At 35.5% G+C, this 23,618-nt stretch overlaps 2 protein-coding genes across 3 annotated transcripts; both read right to left on the reverse strand.

Annotated features, from left to right (window-relative positions):
* Positions 1-216: 216 nt before the first annotated feature.
* LOC121248363 (cysteine and histidine-rich domain-containing protein RAR1) lies at positions 217-3,961 on the reverse strand. The gene is made up of 6 exons (XM_041146821.1): positions 3,779-3,961; positions 3,603-3,605; positions 3,387-3,469; positions 1,566-1,726; positions 617-852; positions 217-522 (listed from the first exon to the last, which is right to left on the reverse strand). The coding sequence occupies exons 1-6, from the start codon at positions 3,887-3,889 to the stop codon at positions 427-429; spliced, it is 690 nt and encodes a 229-aa protein (XP_041002755.1). The 5' UTR covers positions 3,890-3,961; the 3' UTR covers positions 217-426.
* Positions 3,962-5,031: 1,070 nt separating this feature from the next.
* Positions 5,032-21,944, reverse strand: LOC121248288 (K(+) efflux antiporter 5). 2 transcript variants are annotated; one of them, XM_041146706.1, is made up of 20 exons: positions 21,470-21,944; positions 20,227-20,270; positions 19,496-19,563; positions 19,267-19,324; positions 19,124-19,185; positions 13,393-13,468; positions 13,187-13,261; positions 12,400-12,471; positions 12,181-12,264; positions 12,013-12,081; positions 11,829-11,906; positions 11,609-11,697; positions 11,315-11,411; positions 11,185-11,238; positions 8,931-9,026; positions 8,569-8,757; positions 8,399-8,476; positions 6,485-6,529; positions 6,311-6,406; positions 5,032-5,503 (listed from the first exon to the last, which is right to left on the reverse strand). In XM_041146706.1, the coding sequence occupies exons 1-20, from the start codon at positions 21,699-21,701 to the stop codon at positions 5,462-5,464; spliced, it is 1,704 nt and encodes a 567-aa protein (XP_041002640.1). In that variant the 5' UTR covers positions 21,702-21,944; the 3' UTR covers positions 5,032-5,461. The 2 variants fall into 2 exon arrangements, with proteins under 2 accessions (XP_041002640.1, XP_041002641.1); XM_041146707.1 differs by lacking the exons at positions 19,496-19,563; positions 20,227-20,270; positions 21,470-21,944 and adding an exon at positions 19,467-19,492.
* Positions 21,945-23,618: the final 1,674 nt, after the last annotated feature.

Raw genomic sequence — 23,618 nt, forward strand, 5'->3', positions numbered from 1 at the left:
GAATTGGAAGCAAAATAGTTCCAGGGTCAAATTCCAACATTTGTGCATTACGTTATGAATGCTAAGAGGAATAGGAGCCGGAGACAAGGTCCAATTATCAGCAGGAGTACCAAAATACGAAGGAAAGTTAATAAAAAGGTTGAAAAGAAAAGGAGAGTTATAAATCTCATGCACGGGATTTCTCAGCAAATGGTGTCATGCGCTTGAGACTGTTACTGCAGACGACAATCAAAATGAAAAGTTCACATTCACAACCGAAATGTACGCGTCTCTTATATATTGTTGTGTCAATAACAATGAAAATGCTAAAAGTAAACTGTAAAGAAGTTCATCTGAACTTAGAGAACCATATCAATGGCAAAATACAACTTCGAGGGAGGAAAGGAGTCGCGATGGAAACACATCATCCTTACAGGCCTTTGATTGCTAGGATGATGGATCAGCGTTATGCCATCCCTTGGTGCATGGCGGAATGCCCATGAACTCATCAAATTCCTTTACATGAATGTCACAGCACTTCCACTGCAATAGGATATTTACCATAAGAGCATTTTTCAAAACTTGATGATCGAGAAGTTAGATATATTGACAAGAAGACCTCAAAAAAATATCTTACCCCTCTCATACGGTCATGGAATACAGCAGGCCCAGGATGGTAACTGCATGCAGTCTCGCTATTATCCTTCTCCTTGAAAGTCATGCCACATCCCTGATTTTTGCATGTCTGGGGCTCATTTATATCAACTAGCTTCTTAGCTGGAACAGGAGAGCTGTGAGTATTTGTATTGCTCTTGCTAGGTGCGCATGCTTCCAAATTTAAAGGTTTTGAATTCATCTGTCCAGCCATCGAACCTAGAGAGGAAAACACTTGCTTCAGCTTACAACGAAAATAAATTACTTATAAGCGAAGTGGGGAACCTAAGCAACAAAATCAACGGATATCTTTTCTTTGTCCATAAAAAACAAGAATCCAGAGCCTTTTAAAAAAGTAACCTACAGACTTGTATGGGATTGAACTTGTGACTGCACCATCCACCCCTTATTTACTGGGGGAGGGGGAAATATTCCATTGCTACAATACGGAACTTCATATAATAGCAATTTTAAAGCATTGTAATGCAGTGGACATTCATTAACATTGGACTCATTCTACAATGAACTTGGGTTCCGTAAATGAGTCTTCATTGTTTTCCATCGCAGTAATGCCCTTGAGTAGGTTTTGGACTGATTCTACATTGGTATTGGGAACTGATATCATTGCCATTTTTCATCTGAAATATTCGAGTACTCCAACTTTATTGCATTGACAACATCAATGCTTCAAACTCCTACTGGCCAATGGTTTTATACCATAATGCCTTTTCCTGCCCCAAATACAAGGTCACAGCTTGATGCTGGATGAGTTAGTGACTAGCATTTACTTATAAAAATTGTCTATACTACTACTTGGACAGATGGTTAACTCCATACAGAATGCAGAACCGATTTGAAGAATTTCATTTCCAAAAGAAACCCAAATAACTACCTACTAACTCACTAAACTAAAAGGATACAAATGAGATTACCATGATCGGAGCAAAAGAAACCCTGCCGGCACCTCGAGCAAGTCTCTTTAGAAGATGCATCTGTTGTTGAACTTGAAGAGGGAGCAGAAACTGGCTTCTTTGGGCTAGGAGCTGCCTTTGTCAACACAGGCTTCTCAGTTGTGTGCTTTCCTGTCTTACACCTTCATTAATAAAGAAAACTTTAACAAATACTGACAAATATATAGAAAGTTAAACTTTCCTAGACTTTTCAAGATAAAAGTACGTGCACTAATGGAATATAATGACAGCTTTGGTACTAGTATCCTGATACTTAGCAGAGGCATTAATCAATCAAGGCAATTTTTTTATGGGTGATAAAAATAAGCCAAGCCTCAGCATGTCCAACAGACGGCATGAAATTTAGATTAATTGATAAAAATTTACAACTTCTGTCCAATCTGACACCGTCTTGAACTTAGCAAAAAAAATATAATGATAATAAAATAAAAGAGAGAAGAGAAAACAGATAACATCATGAAAGTTTGATGTGCAAATATATCCCAACCACAGCGCTGGTATGTGCCAGGTCATTACAGCTTGCCTCATGTCAAAGCTTTCTCCATCCTTATCATTCCATTAATGGATATTTGATTAGAGGAACATTCCCCGTGTGAAAGTTCCAAGGGAACTGGCATTCAGCTCCTTTCACTCTATAACTACATTTGGACTCGGGCAATGCTTTAGATGACACATCCTCATCTTCACGTCTCACTCAAAAGTTAATTCAATAAGCCAACAGATTTCACTACATGAAATTAAATCAGCAAAGAATAAATCCTTCTACTATAAGAATGATTAGATATCCCCTTTTCAAAGTGGTCAACTGTGAAAAAAATACACAATTGAACTCCTCTGGCAATTGCTGCACTAACCTAATTACCTTATGGATTGTGTGGCAAATAAATAGGGTTACCATTCAACTATCTGAGTGCCTGAAAGATGGGAGTAGGATATGTATTTTAAACTTTTAACATGCAGATTACAGAAAGTTCATATATGTTCAGCAGTAAACTGATTGGACCTGAATCCAGCACCCGCATATGCTGTGACAAATCCACTAAAAAACTTAACAAGAATCTTGTGTGATAAGTTTGACACTAAAATCACAAGCCAGAAGTCCTCGTACATAATTTTGCGTAGAATAGTGTCAAGAGAAAAAAGAAAAAAGAAAAAAGAAAAAAAGAAGAAGAGTATAACAGTGTAAGGCATGCTATAAATCAACGCTCTTAAGTATTTTCGATAAAAAAAAAAAAAAAATGCTTGATTAACCTAGTTAGTTTATTTCTTAGGCATACTAACTCAAATCAAATCGAATGTCCCTTCATCGAGCAAGCAGCTTCGTAGAGCGCAAGCTTTAGGGCCTGTTTGAGATTGCGTTAAGAGTTTTAAAAAGTACTTAAGTAGCCTTCAAAGTTCTTTAATAAAAAAATTAGATTGTTTGGGTGTTATATATTACAATACTTTTTAATTTCAAACGTACTTTTCTGGATAATCTAAAATATAGTTCAAATTTTAAAAATACTATCAATGAACGAAAATACCGACACAACTTTCAAATAATTGCAACTTTCAAACTTTTAAAGATATGGTCATAATTTTAAATAAATCAGATGATCACGATTTCTATCTCAAAAATGACTTTTTTAATTTGTTTTCAAATAATGTAATATAAAATATAGTTACCAAACAGTAAATAATTTTTAATAATAGAACTTATCACTTAAGCTATAAATTATAAGTACTAAAATTATAAGTTATATTTTTCACCGCCGCTAAATCTCCGAGCTGAAATGTACTTACCCTGGAATCTCCAAAAATAAGCTGAAATCATGACTTTTTTTCTTGCAACAACTCCACTCCTTCATCCCGTCATGAAATATAGGCTGGATTCGACAATATCCCCAAAAAAAAAATGAAGCTTTAAATAAGAACAATAAATATAAAGATACAGAGATAGATGGATAAACAGAGGGAGCAATATTTTCAAGAGGAGAAAATGAAAAGAGAAATACTTACACCCTGATCATAAGAGGATGACGCCAACACGGTAGACGCAAGATCAATGGAATAAAACATAAAAAATATCAGCTCCGCAATTCATACCACAGAGGCAAAAGTAATGTCCTAAAAATAGAGAAACGAAGAAGAACCTTCCGGGTTGACAAGAAAAAAAGAAAAAAAAGGGGCAGTACCGAATCATGGTATTGACAAGAACCTTCGGGGTTGTCGTCCTCGGAGAAGGTGGCGTTGCAGCCAATTCGTTGGCATCGAACCTTACCAACAAGCTCCTCTTTCTTCTCCATTCTCTCTCTGAGCCTTTCTCCTTTCTCTTCGAGTCGAATAAAGAAGAAGGACTTCGAAGACTGAACTATAGTTTGATTCCACGGGTAGCTTCTAGAAAAAGCACATGGTGTGGGGTTTTTTTTCCCCCAAAAAATATAAAGAAAAATTAAATCGAAAGTCCATTAAATTTTATGAAATTTATTATACATCAATTATTATTAATTTTCATATTTTATATTTATAATTTTTTTTATAAAATATGAAAGTATTTTTCATAAGATATAAGATATTTTTTATATCAATTTATTCTATCAATTTAACGTTATTCTATCAATTTATTCTATGATTCAAACATATAGTACATGCAGCAAAAAAAAAAAAAAAAATCAAAATCTGCAAAATGTTCGACATATAAACAAAGTCAGGACTTTTCAAATCTAATAGATCTGATGGAATTATTATCCCGTTGAAAACTTTCTCTTGCAATTAAAATTTTATCTTAAAAAAGAATAACGTTAGATACGTGTCACAATTTTTATTTTATGGATTTTGAAAAAAGAAAAAAGAAAATTGAGGTGATTTATGAGTGGTAGAGTTTATTGATAAGAAGTTGTACAGAGAAAAAGTTAATTAGATGCGTTTTTTCTGTTTGTGAGAGTGAGAGGGTATACTTTATTTTTTTTTTTAGCAGAAGTGGTTTTAATTTCCAGGAATTTGTAAAAGTAGCGAATCCACTAATAAATGTTTCTTTCTTCTTGGAAGAGGAAAATTTAACTTGAGGGTAAAAAATTGTTTGCGATGAAAATTGAAATTCTTTCGTTGTAATTCATTTTATCTCATTTTATCTCATATAATTATTATAATTTTAATAAATTTTCATATAAAATATAATAAATAATTTAATTTTTTTAAATCTTAAAATAAAAATAATATTTTATTTATCTCTTAATTTTCATCTCATCTTATTTATATAACTAAACGAGACCAGAATAGTACTATAACAACATGCATCCGTCAACCGGGCAGATTTTCGATCAAAGGTTAGTCACGACTCAGATTGTACAGCTCTAGCTTTTATTTTAGTAATTTTTCCTTCCTTTCTTGGCAAAACACTAGTAGTTTTGCCAAGAACGAAGCTAAGTTACAAGCAACATGCTCAATATAGTTCAAATCATAATTTCATTAAGCATCACAAAAATGATATTGAATATCTGTTTCATTTTTCTGTATTGTACACTATCTTATACAATTGAATTCAAAATTTCGGCTGTAACCATTCATCAGAGTATATCTGGTCTAAAGCACCTTTAAGTAAGAGAATATGGATATCGATTGGGTCATAGACTGTCACGAACGTGTGTGAGCCCTAAAAGATTTCTTATCTATAGTACTCTTTTTAAGTATACAAAAAATGTATACCTATGTACACGAAAACTCAGTGCTGAGTTTCAATGGAATGAATATGCTGACATGTCAGCTGAAACCTCTAAAAAATAAAATTGGCAGTAGAAGCAGATCCTGACGTGCTCAAATGATTGATATTTACTTTGTAATCCTGATATGACCAGCCAATTCAATCATATCATGGAAGATCACAATGATCTGTTATACGCTTCAATCATGGAAGCTTTTTCCTGTCAAAATAGAAATTGTATGTTATGTTTCACATGTACAGACACAGTCCACAGAAGATTAAAAGAAACAAAAATGAAAATGGAAAGTGAAAGATCCACAGAATTCCTAGATAATGTACTGGATTGGATGGCATGTTGTTTCCTCTGATTTTATTTTTTGGCACCAAGGGTCCAGAAATAAAGTTCCGACTAATCACAGTAATGCACAAGCCCTCGATAAGAAGTTTCCCACAAGTGCACCTCAGATAATTGAAGGAAGCTATCGCCAAGACCAAGGTTCTTACCACTTGAGCCAACTCCTAGGAGTTTGTTGTTTGATCTGAATGTTTCCAAGGTTCTCCATCTAGGAATATTTTAAGTATGATCTATTTGAAGGGTTGTGCATCTTTACAACTAAACTGAGATCTAACAAGTCTTGAATAGTAATTGTAGGAGTATATCTGTGTCTTGTATGGATAAGATGGCACCAAAGAATGGCTGCTGCATAGCCTTTTAAACAACGAAAATTTCTATGCTAATAGAAAAGACTTCCAACATGCACCAAACAATGTTCTCTTGATATGCAGTCAAAAGGTGGTGTAAAAAATTCCAGCACAGAAAAAGTGGTAATGGGTCATTTGATATTAGGTTTTAAATTTAGAGACGTGTTTTTATCTTCCAAGTAAAAGTTTCTTTTATAGGGGAACACATACTGCACAGGAAGAAGTAAATAATGCGATAGTACTTGATGTTTGCGGAGGTTCATGTTCCTGTATTATGTTGCTGTCTGTGTTGTGTGTGTGTGTGTTAGAGAGAGAGGGGGGGGACCTCATTCTGTGTGTTGCTCTCTGAGGGGAACCAGTGCATGAGAACGCCCAAGTTCATCACAGCAGGTATCAGTTTAAACAGCAGAGGCGTTGTTACCTGTACATAATCGCTTTCCAGGATAAATATTCCCAAAGAAAACACAAAGATCAGAGTTTCAGTTAAAAAGAAACTTACGAGACTAAGAGCTGTTGTTCCAAGAAGAAGTAGATACATCTTCCCCTATAGTACAATGTTTTAATCAACAGCAACAAAAATGAAAAACGAACAAGTCAGTGATATATGGTGTCACAGTGACGTTGCAGATTGACAGCAAAAACTTGAAAGCCACAGGACAGAGGAATCTTATAGCATGAGGACAAAAAACAAAATACTAGTCTGCTTCAATGCAACGGGCATCCAACAGAGAAAATAATGCTGGTTTTTCAAAATATTGTAGGACAAACAATATTTTGGAGGACAAAAGAATGCTGGTTCTTCTTCTTCTTCTTTTTTAAAAGACTAACAAACATAATCTTCTCGTACTACAAAAACAATTGCAATAAAACACTCCAAGTGGCTTCATGTTAATCAAATGAGCATGGATTTAGACTGGGCGCTTGTGATGCATTACGGTAAATATGACATTATTTACAGTCTGTGTCCCTTTTCAAGTGGAATGCCATTGCAAAGCAGTGGTAAACCAATTCCAATTCATTTGAGTGGAGCAATGACAAATCAAACAAACTATCCAATGACCAGAGATTTTAAATTCTTACAGGACTCGAAGGTGAGAAAATATGAGTTTCAAAAGGCTAATTTCACATATACTGAAACCTCAATGTTCCTTAACCAATTCATTAAGGTGAGAAAAGATGAGTTTCAAAAGGCTAATTTCACATAAATTGTCGCACTTTCTAAGGTTACCAAATATGCATTAATTTTCTATAACACTTATTTCCGAAATTGTTTCCTTTCCAAAATTGCTTAAAACTTGAAGTAAAGCATTACAAGACTAATTAAAAGTAAAGCATTACAAGACTAATTAAACACCCTCTCCACGGTTCACTTAAAGGTCAAGTCAAGAATATGAGAAAAATCAAAAGAGAATTTGTATTATCTAACGGGCAGATAAATGTTCTTCCTGCACACCTATAAAAAAAAAATGTTCTTCCTGCACAACCCACAACCGACAAACACTACCAAGGCATTTGTTTTTTCTGATAAATAGCATCAAATCTCACTTTTCTCTTTGGTGGGGGTTATTGGAGGGGGACGGGGGGAGCAAAAATTGATTTCTACCTCTTTTTTAGATCATGGACCTGATAGTCTACATGTTGCTAACAAAATAATAGCACTGAGGGCATAAAACCATGAACCCTACATGAAGTGACTTGTCCCTTCTCTCTCTCTCTCTCTCTCTCTCTCTCTCTCTCCCTCCCTCCCTCTCTCTCAGTGCTTGACTTGTCCTATATGATACAAAGCCATAGAATTCCACAGGGTCTCACTAATAGCTGTAGCGCCTACAAGTTGTGGAGTGGAACCAGCACTTTTAAAGAGCAAATCCTCCAGAATGCTCAGAAAGAAAGGGACTGAAACTGATGTAGCTATTCCGCATCAGTGACATTCACAAGTTATAAACTTGTCCATCGTGCCATGCCATCAATGAATGCAGCTTGTAGGGGTTCAATTTTGTCATCAAAATCCTGTATTTGATTCCTCTTGATATCTTTATCCGTCTAATTTGACCTTTCAGAACAGTAAGTCAATAATCAATTCAAAATCCCAAGTTTTAAAACTGAACTCCACTCATGCTCTGGAAACCAGACACCATGAGAGTGCATAGTAGGTCTAAACCTGAACGCATTTTCTTACAAGAGGAAATTGTAGGCATCGAGATGGACTTCACTATTGGAATAACTGATTCCTTCAATTCAGGGAGAGGAGACAGGTGGATCATTATCACCAGGCCCTCTAGTTACAATTTGAACAAAATATTCCGTTAGAGGGAAACCATAAGAGATCAGCCATTATCAAAGCAGGATCAATTTCTAAGCAAGAAAAATATTCAACCCAAACAAACCTAAGCAGATAGAGAGAGAGAGAGATCACCCCAATAAGATGAAGATTTGAGGCTCGACTAAGGAGTACAAAAGCAAATTCTCCAATTTGAGCAAGCAGGACTCCAACCTATAATCGAATAACCAAAATTTGAAAATAAGTAATTGATGTGTTTCACTTAGATCAGAAATCAACTCAACAAGCTGAGGAAGACAACTTACATGGAATGATGTCCTAATGCTATATCCGAAGGCCTTAGAAACAACTGTAACAACAGCTGTCTTAACGATTATAACCAGAATGACGGATACTAGCAATATATCCACATGGTTCCACAGGAAATGTATGTGTATAAGCATTCCGATACTTGAAAGGAAAAGAGCTGCAAATAAGTTACGAATTGGTTCCACCTACAGCATAGAAAAGCATCAAATCAGCAATGTTCCCATTATTCTTGTGATAAGATTAAAAAAAAAAAATGTAAACTGATTCTCATGTGACATCCAGAATGAAGCAGCATCTTCAATCTAAATCCATGTACATGCAGCAATTGAATTTTCATAACTATAAGAGAAACGAGTACCTGGTCCAAAGTATGTTGAGCGAAGTCAGTAGTAGATATCATAACACCAGCCACAAATGAACCCAACTCAAGGCTAAGGCCCAGCTTATCACTGCACTGAAAATGTCACAAAAGATTCAATAATATTAAAAAGGAATTGATAGCAGTATATGTGGCAATTTCCAGCACTCCTGTCACATACAGCAACTCATCATCTTTATTTGAATTTATGAAAATCATCTATTACTTAATTACCATTAGATATGAATTGGTCTTATTTTCCCCTCAACATTGTAATCTATATACAGATTCAAGCAAATAATTTGTCTTTGCAAAAAGTAATCCCCCTTGCACAAAAGCTTTTTGTGCCAAGTTCCACCATCTAAATGCAACAGAATCAAACAGGGAAGGAGAGGCTATGAGATTAAATTCTTTACAACTAAGTTTGCACAGATAACAATAAACACAGATGCCAAAGAAAATCTTGGTCATGGTACTGCACACTTAAAACACCTTTTAATGTCTCACCCTGATTTTACATCTCAGTATTGCTGTCCATTTGCTAGAAAAAATGTGCTCAAGCGTATCAGCCACTGCTTTATATAGGAGTACTGCTATTTTAAGGCCTTTACACCACATATTGCTTACGTGGTATAATTTGATTTGGAAGATAAATTTTAAAATTTGAATCTTACAAATCAAATCATACCATTTAAGTGATGCGGATTGTGTGATCTACACACCAGCTTGAGAGAATAATGCTTTATATAGTGATTGCCAGTTTCCATAATACACGGAAAAAAGTTTTGAATACCAGAAAGTTTCTATTCCCAACTTTGACAAAATGTTTCTATCTATCAGTTTTCTATTAGAACAATAAGTGACGATACCTATAGCCTTGAAGGAGGAGGTTGAAACATATTCCTTGCAAAAAACAAAAAGTGCCCTAGGGAAAGACTCAGCACCAGATTCAAGACTGAAATAGAAAGAAAGAAAAAGAAAGAAAGGAACAAAATATTCTACATGAAGACAATGACAAAAAAAAAAAAAAAAGAAACTTCTACAACTATTCTCTATTTTCAAGAGCACTGATAGAATGTACATGAATACCAAGAACCTCACATAGATTGATGTCATTAGCTAGGATCTATAATTTTTGAGACCTCAAAGAGGATGCTTAATAAATGGGGCATTGAGGGGATGTTTGGATACTGAGACAGTTTCTAAACTCAAAGATCGTTTATAGTCAAAGATCATTTCATTCCCAAACATACAATATTTACAGTGTTAAAAACTCCTCAAAATCTTTCAGGCTGCGTTAAGCTGAGTTGAGTTTTTATGAATAGTAGTGAGTTGAGATGGTAGAGTGAGTTTTGTGGGGTCTACCTAAGATGAGTTTAAATGTGTTTGGATGTTAAGATGAGTTTAGATGTATTTATGGAAAGTTGAAAAAGGTTGTGGGTCCCACGTGTAAAGAAGTGTTGAATTGAAAGGGGTTGTGGTCCCACGTGTAAAAAGGTTTTGAGTTGAGATGAGTTTAGTAATTTGAGAGTTGGGTGTTTGAATGTTAGACTTAACTTAAAATTAGACTGAACTGAGTTGAACTCAGATGAGTTTAACAACCAAACGGGGCCTCAATCACCCAAAACTAAAAAAAAAAACATCTTCAAATTTTTTTTTATGAAAAATTAAAAAAAGTCTAGTCACTGTGGCTGCTGGCACCACGAAGGTGGCCAACCTGGGCACAACCGGTTGCCCAATCTAGGCATAGATCGGGCCGCCATGGGGCCAGAATATGCCACTCTAGCCGCCACAAGGTGGCCGATCTGGGCTGCACCGGTGGTGGCAGCCATCAAGGGGTGGCTGAGCAAATTCTCATCTCTTTTTTTATTTAAATAAATTGTTTAATATTATTTATTATATTGTCCATCAGAATTTCTTTAGAAACTTATTCATCCAAACTTACTTTCATAAGGGTCCCAACATTTTTTTAAAACTCTATATAACCATCGTCTTAAAAGTTTTTACAAGTTTCACAAACACTTGCACTACTCATGAAACCATCTTACAACAAAACATCTCCTAAAGCTTACTCGGCATCCAGCACAAGCAAATAGACAACTTCAACCATCCACCAAGAGAGTTTGTACAAAAGGGACAAAGGGATCACCAGAAACAAAATCCGTCATAGAAGCAATATGTTAAGAGTAAGAAGGATGCGATATCAAAATGCAGCATGACCTTAATATGAAAGATACCTATATCTGGAACTCACCCAGGCAGATAATAGGCAAAAAGCCACAGCAGCAAGCTGATAAAGTTCATTTGTCTGAATCACAAAAGAGGGAAACCACTTATAGAGGAACTACTAGTCAATCAATGAAGCTAACATGTTTACAACTCACTTGGGTTGATAGCTGTATCATCAGCTTTAGAAAGCGAGGAACAAATGACCAAGACAGTACAGATGCAGCAGTGAGATACATCGACAACACCAGCAGCCTGATGTCAATAAGGAGCAGGCCAACAGCCAATGAAATCATTTACATGATGCCGTCGGCACTACTAGCATTTTGGTGATAAAAAAAAACACAACTATACTAAAGGCTTGATCAATGAAAGCAAATTTAAAATCACAACTTTGATAAATGACATAGGAAAAAAGCCGTGCAAAGAAAAAGGCTCATAAACAGACTTACAGCTTTCCCATAGAAACCATCCCCTGCAAAAGGCCACTGTTACCGCCCAAAACTGGGAGCAAGGCAAATAATAGGCCAACAGCACAGTCCTGAAATTATCCAGGTGTAGGGATGAATCAATATAAACAATAGAAAACAATCAACCATATAAGTTAAACAATCAACCACATAAGGTGAAGATTAATAGACGTATCACTGACTAAAATAGTTTATGAGATACCTGAAGAATAAGTGTCCCAATTGTAACTTGACCATGAAGAGCACTACTACTATTCCGTTCTACCAGAAACTTTACCACCTGGTAAACATATAATAGAAAAAGGCATGAAAAGAAATACGAAATTTGGCGACCAGAAACCAAGGAGAAAGGATAAAATGAGGTAACAAGCAGTCTACAACAATACCACTGCTGTTGATGACATTGATAAGAACAAACCAACAAATACACCCTCAGACAACTTTGCTCCACATAACTGCAATATTAGCAGATGTTCAACCTTAGCATCACTTTAGACAGGAGTTGTAACTTGTCACAGGGAATAAAACTAGATTAGACACTCCCAGAACTATACCAGGGCTGTTACGCCACACAAGAACATAAATATGATTATCTGAAGTATCCCTCCAAGAACAGCAACAGGCCCCACAACTTTTAACTGCACCAAACACAATTTAAACTAGCCACTCTATACTAAATTATGATAATGCAAACAAACTATGACAGAACCTAATAAATAAGCTACTGTATGATACATGGTAGACAGAGATTTCCCAAGCTAAGAACAGCGTACCTTTGTCAAAGAAAACTCTAACCCTAAAGCAAAGAGAAGAAAGACAACACCAAACTGTGCAAAAGTTTCAACCTGTAATCAATAAAATTCTTGTAAGTATAGACCAATTGCTGCAAATAAGATGATAGACTAGATCAATGCATATCAAATTCACAAAATATAACTTCATTCAACTCAGTTGATACTATCTCAGTCACTCCAGGCTAGTGCACATGAAGCAGTTTATTGCACTCGGTTTCTTTCCAGCCTGTTGAATGTGAAGATAGGGTGTTATATTGAAGCATGTGCTGTGCATGCTTTTCATCTTGGTCACTCCCCTCATCGCAAGTTCTCAGTTAACTATTATTATCCAGGCAATCACCCTGGTTATGGGACAGAGCATCATAACAAATACCGCCAGATAAGACAGCAATTTTAATCTGTGTATGTTCAGCAAGGTTAGAAGATGTAAGGAAAATTTCATTCTGGGTTAATACTTTTTAGATTCTATCAAGTTTTTTGTCCTAACCTGGTAGTTTAATAGATTTGTATACAAGGGCATAAATGGATGAAGGGAAACCCATTAAAGTGTATTTTTGAAAAACAATATAGGTGAATAAACATTTTTGAAGACAAAGTTAACAGAATAAAAGAGCTGAAAAAAAAGGCATTATCTCACTTTAACCCTTTGAGCAAAATGCAGTCAAAGGAAAAGCCATGGACCCCATAGGAATTATGAGTAAATGTTAATAGAACAAAGCATTCTGACTTCAAGAAACTACGTTTTGAGCAATCAATAACAACATACCTGTACCATTTCACTTATAAACTTCAAGCCCCCTGGTCCAATAATTGACCCGGCAAGAAGATAGCCAACAATAACCTACGATATTTGTCCAAAACAAAATAAAGAAAATCTCAAATATTGTATCATACAAATCACTTAAATAGTTGGACTTAAAATGCAGTGCAATTTACTGAAAAATGAATACAACTACAACTACAAATACAAACCGGTTGCCCCAAACAGGAAAAAACAATTCCACCTATAGCAGCAGAAACTATGACAACCACCAAGTCTGAGATCAATCTGCCACAAATTTAAAGCAGTGCTGATAAGTCATAAATCTCAGGCAGTATGTGACATTAAAACTAAACCGCTTCAGTCGCATTTTTCAAAAACTATACACCAAAGTGATCAACCACATATGATTTCCGCCTTTATATACAGTTTGAGGAGAAATCATGTTGGAGAAATTCTATTATCTAGATAGGTGAATTTGGGCATGGACAAATTAAAAGACTAAGGTCCATCTGCAATCCTTTATTTCAAATGGCATTTTCTTGTCCTTAAAAAGTAGAAATTAGGGAAAGTGGATGGTGGGGCATTTTTTAAAGACTTGTTTTATATTCTTGAAAATGGCTATGTTTTCTTACGAGATGAAACAACATATTCGTCATGCTTTCCAAAACACAGCCAATTGACACACAAACAAATCTAAAATAGCAAGTTTTTGCCAAAGAAAACAATATCAAAATATCATGACAAGGCAACTGAATAGAACAAAGGAAAGAATAAATTAAATGCTAACTTCTAAGGAAACTAAATCTCCTAGAACATTCACACATTTACACCCAATATCTCCTAGAATACAGCAGAGTTGACTAGGCAGATTTTGGAAACTTTCCAACACTCCCCCTCAAGCTGGTTTGAAGATGTCTTCCATAGCCAACTTGCCGATTAAGTTTTCAAACTGTTTCTTAGGCAGTCCCTTTGTAAGTATATCCGTTACTTGCTCAGCTGTAGAAATATAGGGCAAACAGATTACCCCACTATCTATTTTTTCCTTGATGAAATGCTTGTCCACCTCCACATGTTTTGTTCTGTCATGAAAAACTGGATTGTGAGCAATAGTTGTTGCAGCTTTATTATCACAATACAGTTTCATTGGTAATGAACTAGTAAATTTCAACTCTTCTAGCAATCTTTTAATCCACAGTGCTTCACAAATTCCATGAGCAACAGCCCTAAACTCAGCCTCTGCACTACTCCTTGTCGCCACATTTTGTTTCTTGCTGTGCCATGTTACTAAATTTCCTCCAACAAATGTGCAATAGCCAGAAGTTGATCTTCTATCAATGACACTTCTAGCCCAATCTGCATCAGTGTATATTTCAACTTGTAAACTCCCATGACCTCCAAACAATAAGCCTTTACCTAGAGTCCCCTTTAGGTACCTTAGGATTTTGTATACAACATCAAAATGTTCAGGTCCTGGTGAGTGCATAAACTGGCTTACCACACTTGTTGCAAAGGCTATGTCAGGCTGTGTGTGAGAGAGATACAAGAGTTTCCCTACCAATCTTTGGTATTGTTCTCTATTGATTACTTCTTCAGGTTTAGCTGGTTGGAGTCTTAGATTAGGCTTTATTGGTGTTTCTGCAGCTTTACACCCTAAAAAACCTGTTTCTCCAAGTAAATTAAGAATATATTTTCGTTGGGAAACAAATATACCTTTCTTTGACCTTGCAAACTCCATGCCAAGAAAATATTTCAAGTTACCTAAGTCTTTAATTTCAAACTCCTTAGCAAGAATCTTCTTTAATCTGTAAATTTCATTATTGTCATCCCCTGTCAGAATAATATCATCAACATAGACAATAAGTATAGCTACTTTGCCTCCTCCAATGTGTCTATAGAGCATAGTGTGGTCAGCTCGACCTTGGCAGTAGCCGTAACTCTTCATTACCTTCCCAAAGCGTTCAAACCAAGCTCTAGGAGATTACTTAAGTCCATATAAAGACTTCCTCAATCGCACACCTTCCCCTACCTTCTTTGCCTTCAAATCCTGGTGGTAGATCCATAAAAACTTCCTCCTCTAGGTCTCCATTTAAGAAGACATTTTTCACATCTAATTGATACAAGAGCCAGTTTGAATGGACTGCTTGGGATAGTAACGCACGGATTGAGTTCATCTTGGCTATAGGAGCAAAAGTTTCCTGGTAGTCAATTCCATATGTTTGAGTGAACCTCTTTGCCACAAGTCTTGCTTTGTACCTCTCTACACTACCGTCAGCCTTGAATTTGACTGTAAATACCCATTTACAGCCCACAGTCTTCTTCCCTCTGGTAGATCACCAATTTCCCAAGTGCCATTAGCAATCAGTGCATTCATCTCTTCTTTAACAGCCAATCTCCATTCCGGGTGATCGCTTCCTGAATGGTTCTTGGAATAAACGAGTGAGAAATATTGGATGTAAAGGCCTTATAAGTATCAGAAAGTCTATGATAGGATAGATGTTTGGCAATAGAATGTGTGGTGCAGGTTCTAACTCCTTTTCTAAGTGCTATAAGTAAGTCTAGATCAGCAGAATTGTTTTTAAAAGGAGCAGGAGTGGAAGAGTTACCTGGTGTATTGGAAGGACCAACTTGTACAGGTGATGATGATTGGCTTTGCTCCGGATTGGAAGAAGGATTTCTATTATTTTAATGATCTCTTCTTCTAGTATAAACACGAAGTTCAGATGAGGTAATATCTGGTCGTATTTCTCCCCTTGGTTGTGAATCACTTATGCCTTGTACAGGTAGACTAGGAATTCCATTATTTTCACTAGATAAATTTTCTGTTTCCTGACCTTTTAAAGGAGTGTAGATGTTCATGTCAATATCAATGAAAACATTAGGAAAAAGATTAGAAGTTTGCCAGAACTCATCTTCACTTTTCTCTTTCTCCCCCTGAAGATAGTTATGGCTAAAGTAAGGCTGTTTTTCAAGAGAAAAAACATCCATACTGATGTGAGTTTTCTTTGTAATAGGGTTAAAACATTTGTACCCTCTCTTATTAGGAGCATATCCGAGGAAAACACATTTTTCTGCCCTAGGGTCAAGTTTGGACCGAAGATGGGTTGGTATATGAACAAAAACAGTACACCCAAAAACTTTTAGTTGTAAATCTGATGTTACTTGACAAGTAGGAAAAAACTCTTTTAGGCAGGCAAAAGGAGTGATGTATTTTAAAATACGAGTAGGCATCCTATTAATGAGATAACAGGCAGTCAAAATAGCATCACCCTATAAATATTTAGAAACATGCATAGAAAACATTAGGACACGTGCAACCTCTAATAAATGACGATTTTTCCTCTCCACAATACCATTTTGTTGTGGGGTGTCACGACAAGTAGATTGATGTTGAACACCTTTTTGCTAAAAAAAAGTTCCTAAGCATTTGTTAAAGTATTCAGTACCATTATCACTTCTAAGAATACTAATTTGTGTTTGGAACTGATATTCAACCATATGATAAAAATTCTTGAATAATTTTTCAACTTTAGATTTATCACTCATCAAATACACCAAACACAACCGTGTATGATCGTCAATAAATGTCACAAACCATTTTTTTCAGATGCAGTAGTGATTTTTTAGGGACCCCAAACATCATTATGAATTAAATAAAAAGGTTTTGAAGCACAATAACCTTTTGATTGATAAGTGTTCCGATGACTCTTGGATAAATGACAAGTATCACAATGAAGAGAGTTGCAATCAACAATTTTAAATAAGCTAGGAAACAAAGAAAACTAGGATGTCCAAGTCTAAGATGCCAAGGCATAATTTGTTCTCGTACAGACAATGAACTAGTACTAGTACTACTACTCAAACCCTGGGCTTGTTTAATGCTAAATAGAGTCTCGTCAAAATAACAGAGTTCATCAATCATCCTAGCACTGCCAATCATCCTCCCTGAGAGTTGGTCCTGAAATTCACAATGGGAATCAAAGAATATGACACTGCAGTTAGAATCCCATGAGAGTTTACTAAAAGACAGCAAATTACAAGCAAGTTTAGGAATATAAAGGACAGATTTTAGTTCAATTTTGTCAGAGATTTGGACAGAACTTGTTCCTGCAATGGACGAGAAACTTCCATTTGCAATTCTAACTTTTTTATTACCAAGACAAGGGTAATAAGATTGAAAAAATTGTGAAGTACTAGTCATATGGTCGGATGCACTAGAATCAATAATCCATGGTGCAAGAGTTAAGCCACAAGAGTAGGTACTAGGGATATCTCCTGTTTGGGCCAAGGAACCAGTAGGAGGACCAGATGTAGGAGTGGATTTCAGCAATTGAAGAAGATGATCCACCTGCTCAGCACTTAGGAAATTAGCCTTTGCTTCATTGGCTCTAGGGGCTATATAGTTGCTGCCAGAGGTTCCAGATTTGCTGCTCTTCCAGTTTGCAGGCTTTCCATGGAGTTTACAGCAAGTCTCTCTAGTGTGGCGTGGTTTATTGCAATAATCACACCATACCCGAGGCTTATCTTCAAACCTCATTTGGTTAGAATAGGACCGCTGTGCAGAAATATTGGCAGTGGACAGATCTGTGCTAGTAGCACAATAAGGAGCAGGGTTGGCAGCAACTAAAGCAGAGTTCTCCACAGTTTCATCCTCCTTTTTTTTCATCATGACATTCCGACGACAATCTTCTCTTCGCACCTCTGGAAAATACCTCTCCAAGTGGAGGTAATGGCTGTCTCCCTAGAATCCTTCCCCTAACTTCATCAAATTCATCATTAAGTCCAGCCAAGAATTTAAAAATTCTGGCATTCTCTACCATCTTCTTATTATGATTGCAATCATCAGATTTTCCATTCATAATCATTGAATAAGTCTAAATCCTGCCAAGTCCCTTAAGAACATTGAAATACCTGGTCACACTACCTTCTCCTTGGTGAGTATTGCTGATTTTCTGCTGCAATTCATATACCTGAGAGTAATTTCCAAGGTCAGAATACATCTGACTAACATTGTCCAAGAGCTCCTTTGAAGTCGAATAGCACATGTAGTTGGCACTAATTTCTTCATCCATAGCATTCACAAGCCATGCCATCACTATGGAATTTTCTGCATCCCATATAGCATAGGAAGGGTCAGTTTTCTCAGGCTCCTTGGTTTCACCAGTCAAGTACCCTATCTTCCCTCTCCCTCGAGTATACATCCTGACTGATTGTGACCAGCGTAGGAAGTTTACCCCATTCAGTCGTATGTTTGTGATTTGGACAGAGTAGGGTTCAGAATGGGTAGGTTTTGGTTTTGGTTTGTTTTTGGATTTGGCCTCGTTTGAAGTATCAACCATGGTAAAAGGCTTGACAACAACAGAAGAGAAAGGCAAAGAAGAAGAAGGAAGAAAAACCAAGATATTAGGAGCTGATTTGAGCCGCCAGAGAGAACAGGGTTTTTAGATGAATCAGGAAAGGAACTTTGCTCTTGATACCATCTAGAATGAGAGAGTAATTTGTAGGAATTATTCTCATTAAAATTCGTAATATAGGTACAAGGCTATATATATAGATTACAACTGAAGAGAAAAAAGGAAAGAATAAAGTAGGAAAGAATAAACTAAATGCTAACTTCTAAGGAAACTAAATCTCCTAGAATATTCACACATTTACACCCAATATCTCCTAGAATGCAAAAGAGTTGACTAGGCAGATTTTGGAAACTTTCCAACATTCTTGTCCTTAAAATGTAGAAATCAAGGAAGGTGGATGGTGGGGCATTTTTTAAAGACTTGTTTTATATTCTTGAAAATGGCAATGTTTTCTTACGAGATGAAACAACATATTCCTCGTGCTTTCCAAAACATAGCCAATTGACACACAAACAAATCTAAAATAGCAAGTTTTTGCCAAAGAAAACAATATCAAAATATCATGACAAAAGGAAGAAAAGACATTGACCTCAAATCTACTTGAAGTACTGGATACTTGGATTTCTTGTTGGACATCACAAACACGTTGTCCTACCATTGAGTAAGAAAAGCAAGTTAGTGGGAATGGTATTCAGAGCGTGAATAACCATGACTCCCAAAGTTTTGTCGCACCTTTTTGTCAATCAAGGTGGTCATGTCATCAGAATCTTCACTCTCCACTGTTGTGGCACTGACCAAAAAAACGATTTAAGTCAAAGAAGCATGTTGCTTCAGCAGCAACAACAACAAATAATAATAATTGTAGTAATTATTATTGTTATTAAATGGCGTTGAAAATAAAAAATATATACGTTCGTTGTAATCACATTTACCCAACAAACATATTTTATCAGTCCCTTACTTTGCCTCCTTTGTATCATTTCTCTTGGTCTTCTCAGGTGTGAGTTTAGCCACAGTCTCCAGTTCAGCCTGTGAACATTGTCAAGATTCATCCTTTAACATAGATAGCATTCATTTTTTAACACAGATAGCATAATAAAATAAATAAATTAAAAAAAAAATAGTGTGAGCCAGACGGTTCAACTCGGAAAGAAGTTTGCAACAATAAATGTCACTCAGCTGTGCTCTATCATGTATGATGTAAAAACCTTGAATAAGCATGTAAAGAAGCCCATCTGTTTCTGATTTAGATGAAACAATGACCAGTTACATTGCACACAAGCCATATAGGAAGCATGACCTGAGGTGTACACAAAAGCCAGAGCCCAAGGAAAACTTATTTTGCTCATTCATTTTCAGCCTTATATGCCAGCTCAAGCCAAAACTAAGCAAAAAAACAAATATTTCCAAATACAGTTCATTATCGGAGTTTGTTGAAATATATTTTTCTTAAGTACATAATTTCATTAAGAAAAAGCAAAGGGAAGAAACCCTAGCATACAGGATGTACAAAGAAGAACAAAAATTCATAAAAACAGAACATTAACAAAATGAGAAATATCCATATCATAGAAAAGATTTCACTACCCCTATCACATGAGTGGAAAACCATGCCCATTATTATTTTTTTGATAAGTATATTCCCATTATTACACTGCATCCAATAAATTTTGAAGGAAAAATCAAACCTACTTGTTGATCAGCTAAACTGCTGTTGAAGCTGCTTCCGTCAGATCCTAGTAAAGTGGAAAGCAGAGTGAAATCAACAAAAGATCATTAAACGAAACATCAAACACCAAGGAATGCACAATGTGAAAGAGTATCCTGGAACTCTTATTTGAAGCAGTTGTTTTTTTTCTCTTTTCTTTAGCTTGATAGCCTGTTGATTTTTGGATCTATCATGTTAACCATTAAAGACTGAAAGAATAGGATACAATGGAATCTCATTGTTGAGAAAGAGATGGAGACCTGTGCTTGGCAAAAAAAAAGGCCTCCAAAGTAGCTCATATTTGGCATAACATGACACCTAATTCCCTGGAAAGCACAACTGCTAATAACTCCACGCTAAACACAGGCAAAATTTCCCAGGCTAAAATGCTTGTCTACCCCCTTTTCTCTGTATGCTGTGCGCGAGTAGGTAAAAGTTCATCGAGGGGGACGAGGTAAAAGCAAGGGCCCAGTACAGGAATGTATAAATTACTATTCACCAAAGAGGGAAGCCAAATATTTAGAAGAAGAACGTCAATGAAATACGAAAAAATAAAAATTCAGTTGAACCGCCAACCAAAGACATGAAAATAAGACATGATATTCTCTAGCTACCATGAAAATAAGACGCAAAATATTAACCACAGCAATGAACCAGGCACCTCTGCCAACTTTATAAGGTGTACTCGATGACCATGTTCAAAATAGTCTCAGTTTGTAATGAACCTCCACAGCCGGTAGGCTCACAATGCTGCTTAGCGAAAGACTTTGAAATATCCATCTGCTTCTTTTAATGGATATTCAGCTATATATCTATATGATCAACTTCTTTGGAGCTATACTGCTGGTCTTTTTGGTGCCTCTTTTGACATCATCCTGTAAATAGCTACCAAAGCCATGAACTCAAATTTATTTCAATAGAATATGAGGTTTTTCGGGTAAGCAATGCTGCCGCAGTTAACCGTTTGAAGAACATTATGCTACCTTGTGTCGCGTTTGGTTCCCCAGGAAAAAGGGAGAAAAGGAAAAAGAAGAAAACTCTTCTTTCGCATCCGGTCAAACAACAGCCTCGCTCCTAATGCCAACCATTTGACATGTACTTAAACATACGAATTAGTCCAGATATCACACTTTTTTTCGTCGATTATTCTCCTCACCCGAACATAGCACGAGAAGGCAGAACCTAAAAAATAACAAGAAACCAAGGTTGAGAGCCGGAAAGCCTAACCTTCGGGCTGATCATTCTCGGCGAACTCCTTCTCGAGTACGCGATCGAACATTTTGGCAATGCTGCCATCGTCGGCAGCCGGTGCGGAAGAGTTCAGCAGGTTCCCGTAGAACCTCTCCCTCGTTTCCTTGTCAGATCTCGCGGAATAGCAATTCATGGAGTAAATCATAATCACCAAAAGGCAGCACCAGAATCCAAGAATTCCTCGCTTCTTTGCATTGAAAATCGCCATAACCAATAAAGAAAAACACAAATAACTTATTGAGGAAGAGGAGAAGAGAGCTGGAATTCAAATCAATTCAAGGCAAGCCAGGATTTGGAGAGGGGCTGAAAGAGTAATGTTGAAGGCTTATTGAGGATGAGGGGAAGAGAGCTCCGGGAAGGAATTCAATCCAATGCAAGGGAAGCAAGAATTTGGAAAGAAGCTGAGAGAGTAACGTTGAAGGATTGGCTTTGCTCATTTTTCAAGTTTCATTGTAATTGGGGATTTAACTAACTGTCCAGGGGCGGGATTGGATCTTACGTGTCAAAATAGTTCGTTGGTCTATTTGGTGCGATAAGTAAAGAGAGAGCGATAAAATATGTTAATTACAAGTCCCTAACCTCACCAAAATAAAATGATTTCTTATACTTTTTTATGGTGGTTTTTTTTTTTTATATATTTGTAACTCGTACGAGTCATTACTCATAAAATATATATGAATTGAATTAATTTGATAATTTATTCATTATTTAATATTTTTAAATATTTTTAAAAATAATAATAAATTTTATTTCATATATCCCTCTTATTTATTTAAATAGTGTTATTTGAATACATTTACACTACACATCATCTATATAGTATAATTTAATTTATAAGACTCAAATTTTAAAATTTATCATTTCAAATCAAACTATGTTACGTGTGCGGAAATAATTATAAATTCTACATGTGTGCTTTTTAAGATATTTGGTCTTTTCATTGCATTCTATAATTTTGAGATGAAAAATTTGTAAATAGCAGTGAGATAAATTGTGAATAATAATAAAATAGTTTGAATTAAGATTTTTATGGAGTTTTGAGAAATGAGAGATAAAATTTTGAATAAACAATTATAAAGTTAAAATATGGTAGAATATATGCCCCTCATTTTGTCCGCTCATAATTAAGATTTTATAACTATTTACAAATTATCTCATTGTTATTATATGCCCCCTTATTTTGTCCGCTCATATATATTTTTTTAAAATTTTGTATTTTGCTTAATGGTTAAAGAAGTAATTATTAGTGTATTGATATTTTTAAAATTTTTTTAAAATGTTTAAAGATGTTTAAAAAATGTAAAAAAGAAAAAAGTATGATTTAACCTAGGGGCACGCCCAGTAGTCATTACTAGGTTATACTCTAACAGTACTTTTCATATATTTCTTATATCATCACATCTTATCTGTATAGCCAAACCAAACCTAAGATTCAAATTATTTCCTAAATGGGGTTTCTTTCATCCCATGTCCAATTTTATGCCGACAAATGTTAGGAATTAGGATTACAACTTTATTACATAAAAGTTACACGATAAATCATATTTATAGTCGTAGAATGTCAAGCGTCGCACAATTTTTTTTAAAAAAAATGAGTAAATATAATATTCACATGATAAAAAATTAATTTTTTAATGGTAGACCTCACTCTTTTACAAAATGATTGTACGATATTTGCGCACTTCATGACTGTATCTAGCATTACTCAAATTAAGACGAGATTTGGATAATGAGTTAAATTGAAATGAGACGAGATGAGATGAAAATTGAATAAAATATTGTTAGAATATTATTTTCTAATATTATTTTTATTTTAAGATTTAAAAAAATTGAATTGTTTATTATATTTTATTTTAAAATTTAAAAAATTGTAATAATTAGACGAGATGAGATGGGGTTGAGATGTTTTCTAAATACAAATAAGATCTAAATCCATCCCTCAATCACCAGTACAATTCACCGTATCGGATGGGTCATGCTACATCCACAGAGGATTCGAGAATCCTTACCGAGCAACCAATTTTTTTTTTCAAACATTTTTTTAAACTCCTTAAATATATTTTAAAAATAAAAAAAAAATCACAAACTTATTAAAATCACTTCATTAACTATCAAGTAAATAATA

This window comes from Juglans microcarpa x Juglans regia, chromosome 2D (genome assembly GCF_004785595.1).
Source record: "Juglans microcarpa x Juglans regia isolate MS1-56 chromosome 2D, Jm3101_v1.0, whole genome shotgun sequence".
NCBI lineage: Eukaryota > Viridiplantae > Streptophyta > Magnoliopsida > Fagales > Juglandaceae > Juglans > Juglans microcarpa x Juglans regia.

Coding starts and splice junctions, on each gene's coding strand:
- LOC121248363 (XM_041146821.1), bottom strand. CDS start 3,889: ATGGAGAAGAAAGAGGAGCTTGTTGGTAAGGTTCGATGCCAACGAATT. Junction 853..1,565: donor TTTCTTTTGCTCCGATCATG/GTAATCTCATTT, acceptor TTTCCTCTCTAG/GTTCGATGGCTGGACAGATG. Junction 523..616: donor TCCATGACCGTATGAGAGGG/GTAAGATATTTT, acceptor ATCCTATTGCAG/TGGAAGTGCTGTGACATTCA.
- LOC121248288 (XM_041146706.1), bottom strand. CDS start 21,701: ATGGCGATTTTCAATGCAAAGAAGCGAGGAATTCTTGGATTCTGGTGC. Junction 12,472..13,186: donor TTATAAGTGAAATGGTACAG/GTATGTTGTTAT, acceptor TATTGATTACAG/GTTGAAACTTTTGCACAGTT. Junction 11,239..11,314: donor TGATACAGCTATCAACCCAA/GTGAGTTGTAAA, acceptor TTTGTGATTCAG/ACAAATGAACTTTATCAGCT.